The sequence below is a fragment of the Thalassophryne amazonica genome, chromosome 4, assembly GCF_902500255.1.
Source record: "Thalassophryne amazonica chromosome 4, fThaAma1.1, whole genome shotgun sequence".
Taxonomy (NCBI): Eukaryota; Metazoa; Chordata; class Actinopteri; order Batrachoidiformes; family Batrachoididae; genus Thalassophryne; species Thalassophryne amazonica.
Genome location: NC_047106.1, coordinates 2,806,727 through 2,811,552, shown reverse-complemented (window position 1 = coordinate 2,811,552; position 4,826 = coordinate 2,806,727). Strand labels below are relative to the sequence as shown.

At 43.3% G+C, this 4,826-nt stretch overlaps 1 protein-coding gene across 1 annotated transcript in view; it reads right to left on the bottom strand.

The window, feature by feature from the left end:
- Window positions 1-1,234: 1,234 nt before the first annotated feature.
- The window catches only part of LOC117509355 (protein phosphatase 1D-like), a 46,115-nt gene continuing 42,523 nt past the window's right edge, over window positions 1,235-4,826 (bottom strand). Inside the window, 5 exon segments of the mRNA XM_034169025.1 lie at window positions 1,235-2,767; window positions 2,770-3,088; window positions 3,704-3,928; window positions 4,000-4,181; window positions 4,704-4,826. The exon segment at window positions 4,704-4,826 is cut by the window's right edge and continues 2 nt beyond it. Coding sequence (XP_034024916.1) covers window positions 2,712-2,767; window positions 2,770-3,088; window positions 3,704-3,928; window positions 4,000-4,181; window positions 4,704-4,826 — 905 coding nt within the window. The 3' untranslated portion in view covers window positions 1,235-2,711.

Here is a 4,826-nt window from a genome sequence, read left to right as displayed (position 1 = left end):
ATTGCGAGGACTGTTCTTATACATGCGAAATATCATGACGATTCATCCCATCCTGTCTATGGCTGATGCTGAGACCCTGATCCATACGTTTCTCTCTTCTAGATTGGACTAGTGCAATGTTCTATTTTCTGGTTTACCGCAGTCTAGCATTAGGGCTCTCCAACAGGTTCAAAATGCTGCAGCCAGACTTTTGACAGGAAGCAGAAGGTTCGACCACATTACACCCATTTTGGCGCGTCTTCACTGGCTTCCTGTCCCAGTGAGATCAGAGTTTTTTTCTGCTACTAGTCTATAAAATTGTTCACAGACTGGCACCTCCCTACCTAGCTGACCTAATTAAACCCTACGTACCGACCCAGGCTTTGCATTCTCAGGGTGCAGGACAACTTTGTGTCCCTAGAGTGAATAAAAAGTCTGTGGGTCACAGAGCTTTCTCTTATCGCGCCCCTGTTCTGTGGAATGATCTCCCTGCATCAATAAAGCAGTCAGATTCTGTTGGAGTCGACTTAAGACGCACTTATTTTCCCTTTCGTATGGCTAGCATACTGGCATAGTATATTACTGTTTTTTACCCTTTTAAATTCATTTTCTTAGTAAACGGAGCGTGCCACGGCCTCAACTTTTATCTAAAGTGTGGGTCTTTTAGTGAATCTTAAGGCTCATGGCCGGCAATCACCTTAGTATTTCTTCTGGTTTTAATGCTGACAAATTATACTGTACTTCTTGTCTTTCTGATGTCTGATTCTGTTTTTTCTCTCTGTTTAAGGTGCAGCTCCATTCATAGATGGGTGTGGTATTTGTGCTGGCGACCCTCCTGTCCTGTACACCAACAGCATTTCTTCATTTTGTGAATTGTTCTGTAATTTATGTTTGTAACATGGCCCAAGCAGAGGGTCACCCCTTTGAAGTCAGTTTTAGAGCTATAATCCATGCTTATGTAACAGAGTTAATATGTACTGTTAAATCCCTGTAAAATGTTTTTGTGTCCCTTTGTTTTTTATAATTTATATCATTTTTTTCATTATGTATTACTTTTTTGTATTGCCCCGTATTTATAGATACAGATTCTTTGATTGTAACTAGCAAGAGCAATGTAGAAAAATATAACTTTAAAAATAACATTTACATCAGGATCTGTCATTACTTGTTTACGAAGGCAAAAAACAACAAAAAAAACAGCATAAACAATCTCACATTTTAATACAAAAAAGTCAGACTGTTCATAAAACAAAGATTAAAAAAATGCAAATTTATTAAGTGAAAACATTTTCATAGATGACAGCACAGAAACAAAAAATCATAAAAAGTGACATTTTCACAAAATTTAGAAAAAAATAAATCATTATTACTATTCTCATCAGGAGAATCCAGAGAGAAGCAACGGCAACAAAAACAAGGCAAAAGACTTCTTAAGTCCGTTTTCCTGAAAGAGTTTGTGCGCACAAAATGTTTTGACATTTTAGAAATTATGACTCTCGTTAAACTGTGACGTCACTTTACAAGAACTTCCAGAAAATATGAAAATATGATGGAATGGCTTTTAATTTTATCAATTAGCACATTTTGAATGAATTCTTCAAATATTTCAGCTGTTGAAATTTTACTAATTTCTTCTCAAAGACCCCCCAACCCCATGAAAATGACTTATTTTTCTTTTTGTAATTTTACAATTAAGCAACGATTTTTCTAAAATAAAATATGGGTTTAATGTTATATTAGGAATATTTGGAATAAATAACACAAATATAGCATTTCCCCAAACATTCTGATTCTCAGATGACAAATGATTTCTGGAGGACTTTTTCAGTGTGAAGATTTCATAACTTTTTCCCGTCGTTGCCACAAAATTCTCAACAAAGAAAAAAGTAAATAACTCAAAAAGACTCCGTTTTGTCCATTTCAGAGTTAGTCAGCGTGAACCGTGACTGAGACTTTCTCCAAAAAGTAAAGCACCGCGTGACCAATCTGCACCAAATGATCAGTTAAATTCAACGTTCACCAATTTTTAACACAAACATTTAGCAACGCCCAATTACACACCGCCTTCGATCCCGGTGAGCATAGAGCCGATGCGCTGCCATGTTAGCTAGTCGAATCCTGCAAAACGATTAAATAAAATTCAGACTTACTGATGCAAAAATGTCGATGTAGTTTTCAGACATTTGTATAAGACCAGATCGATCCACCTCGGATTTGCTGTGGCGACCCCGGGTGCAAAAAACAAGGGAGCAGCCGAAGGGCCTTTACTTTTACCAGATCGTACTAGCTGACGAGCCTAGACTCTTGCCACGCTAACTTGATTAGTTAGCACGTAGCTGGCTATAAAGCAAATTTACTGAGCTTATTCATGAGCAAACTGAGTCGTGATCGGGGATCATTTAATAATTCAGAATCACAGGTTGGAGTTTACGCTGGGATTATGTAGTGTTAAGTGCACAACAGTGTACAAGTCCTCCTGGAGGGGGCACCAGTTCTCTTCCCCAGACAAGCCCAGTACCCACTGACAGGGTGCAGATTAAGAACACACCTGTAATTGAACCCTGGACCACAGGTTGGTCGTCCGACTCCTGCCCCTGCCCCACAAAGCCACCTGCTCTCCAGGTGTGACCCACAGATCTGTGGATGACGACTGGCTCCACAGTGACAACAGTTCTGGGACTCAGGATGAGGAGCTGTAATCTCCTGTGATGGTGTGGTGGGATTACAGCGTGTCAGCACACGCACACTGTTGTTTTGGCGTGCGGCAGAAGAAGCGAGGCCACGTCGGTTTCTTTTCTGCATTGTGTTGAACCAGCGGCAGCCTGTTCGTGTTCCTGCGCCGAGCTTTCTTTGGCAACAGTCCTGCCGACAGCGACGATGGCGATGCATCGACCATCCTTTTGCCGTTCGCTGTCCTGCGCACACATCCCGGCTCCGGATTTGGCTGATAGGATGCCTCGGTGCTACCGTTAGGACAAAGTGGAGTCAGAGCAAAAGACTCAGACAGGTTCAGGTGAAAAAGACTCCTGCTTCCTGACAGTCCGTCCCGGCGCTCCAGGACGGGGAGGAAGTCACATGGTGCTGGTGAAAGCTCTTCCTCCAGAGGGCGCTATAAGAGAGAGTAAAGGTTCAGGTTCCTTCATTTCTACCAGGAGAGAGACGTTCAGATACAATTTATAAAACCAACAACAGTTTGAAGGGAAAAAAATTGTTTTGACTTGTCAAACACCAACTGAAAAATCCACATTGGTTGCTTTCTACTCTCTACTCTACAAGTCCCATCTGTCAAAAAAATACATCGTGACAGGGAAAAACAAGTCGCACCTTTTTATCTGTATGGGGAACTCAAGTTTGTAAGTGTTTCCACGAGGGTGAGTTTAACAATGGACAGGAACTCAGTGGAGGACATGTGTACGCCACAGTTTGTGCTGTTACTTAACATAAGTATTCTTAAGTTTCAAAAATGAGTAAGATGGACAAATGTGGGTTTGACAACATATCGGATGTTATATCTGAAGCAGTTTGGACAGAAGAAATCAGACGGATACAGATTTCCAGCCCACAGTGTTGAAAAATTAAGTATGTAAGTTGCAGGACTTCCCAAACCCACGACTAATACTCCAGAAGATACTTTAACTGTAAACATTATTATTATTAACGAAAAAAAGGAACAAAAGTAGCAGTTCTGGAGGTTCTGCTGTGTTTGGGTTCTTGTGGCTCTGACCTGGATTAGAGGCGTGTCTGCACGTGACAGGGAGGTAGGAGGAGTCTGTGACACCTTGGCCAAGTTGAGAAGCACCTCTTCTCGGTGCAAAACATCCTGGGATGCTTCAGGCTCCTGCAGAACGATGACAATGGCGCTGGTGTTGTCAGCTCGCAGCATCTGCTGGCGCCAACGCAGAACAGCGTGCTTGACCAGCTGCCGAGCATTCGACACGCCACAAGGTGCCTGCTGCGCAGAGCGACGTTAGCACAGCGACAGAGTGTGAATTACAAATCAGATCCACAGACGTAACTCACCGCGGCCCTGTCGTTGTTCTGGCACATGGTGATGGCCTCTTGTGGTGGTACCATGTTCCACAGACCGTCGCTGCCCAAGATGATGTAGCGGTGTTTCCTGGGGTCAAGGGTCACCACGCTGGTGTCTGGCTCAGGTGAAACCATAAACTCCCCACTGTAGAAGTCGTAGCTCCAGAGATCACCTGAAAAAAAAAAGTGCTCGCCGTGACCATCATTTCACAGATCATTCTGGGATCAGGTGAGCAAGAAGATCCAGCTTTGGTTCCTCAGGAAGTTTAACCTCACCAAAAGTAACAACTACTAACCAGAGGATGGGAGAACAATGCAGGGATGAAAGAATAGAAGACTCACCAATGATCCAGAACATCATCTGTTGGACGAGTCTGGATCAATCAAACCACACAAACCCAAAAGCTGCCATGACTCCATGGACACAAAGTCAAGCCCATTTTAGACCATCCAATCAAGTCATTTCTGGCATTACATCCACAAATCATCAGTTTAACTCTTACAGACACGGGAACAGACCATTCAGGAGGCGTGTCCGTTAAATAAGTCTGTTCTGATGTCACCGTGTCCTGAACCGCTTCACGTCGGACCCCACAAACTGCTGGCTGAAGTTCAAATCATGTTCTGTGAGCTGAGGTCATCACAATAGGCTGATCTGTGATCAGGTTTATCACGGGGATGGTTAGCTAGCCTACCTAAAGCACGCGCAACAGCCAAGAACGGTATCTGGTCGATGACGGTGCTCCGGCGGACCGGACCGTTGTGACTCAGCCTCGGTCTCTTCCAGACCACTCGGTTAACTCCAGACTTCTTCATCA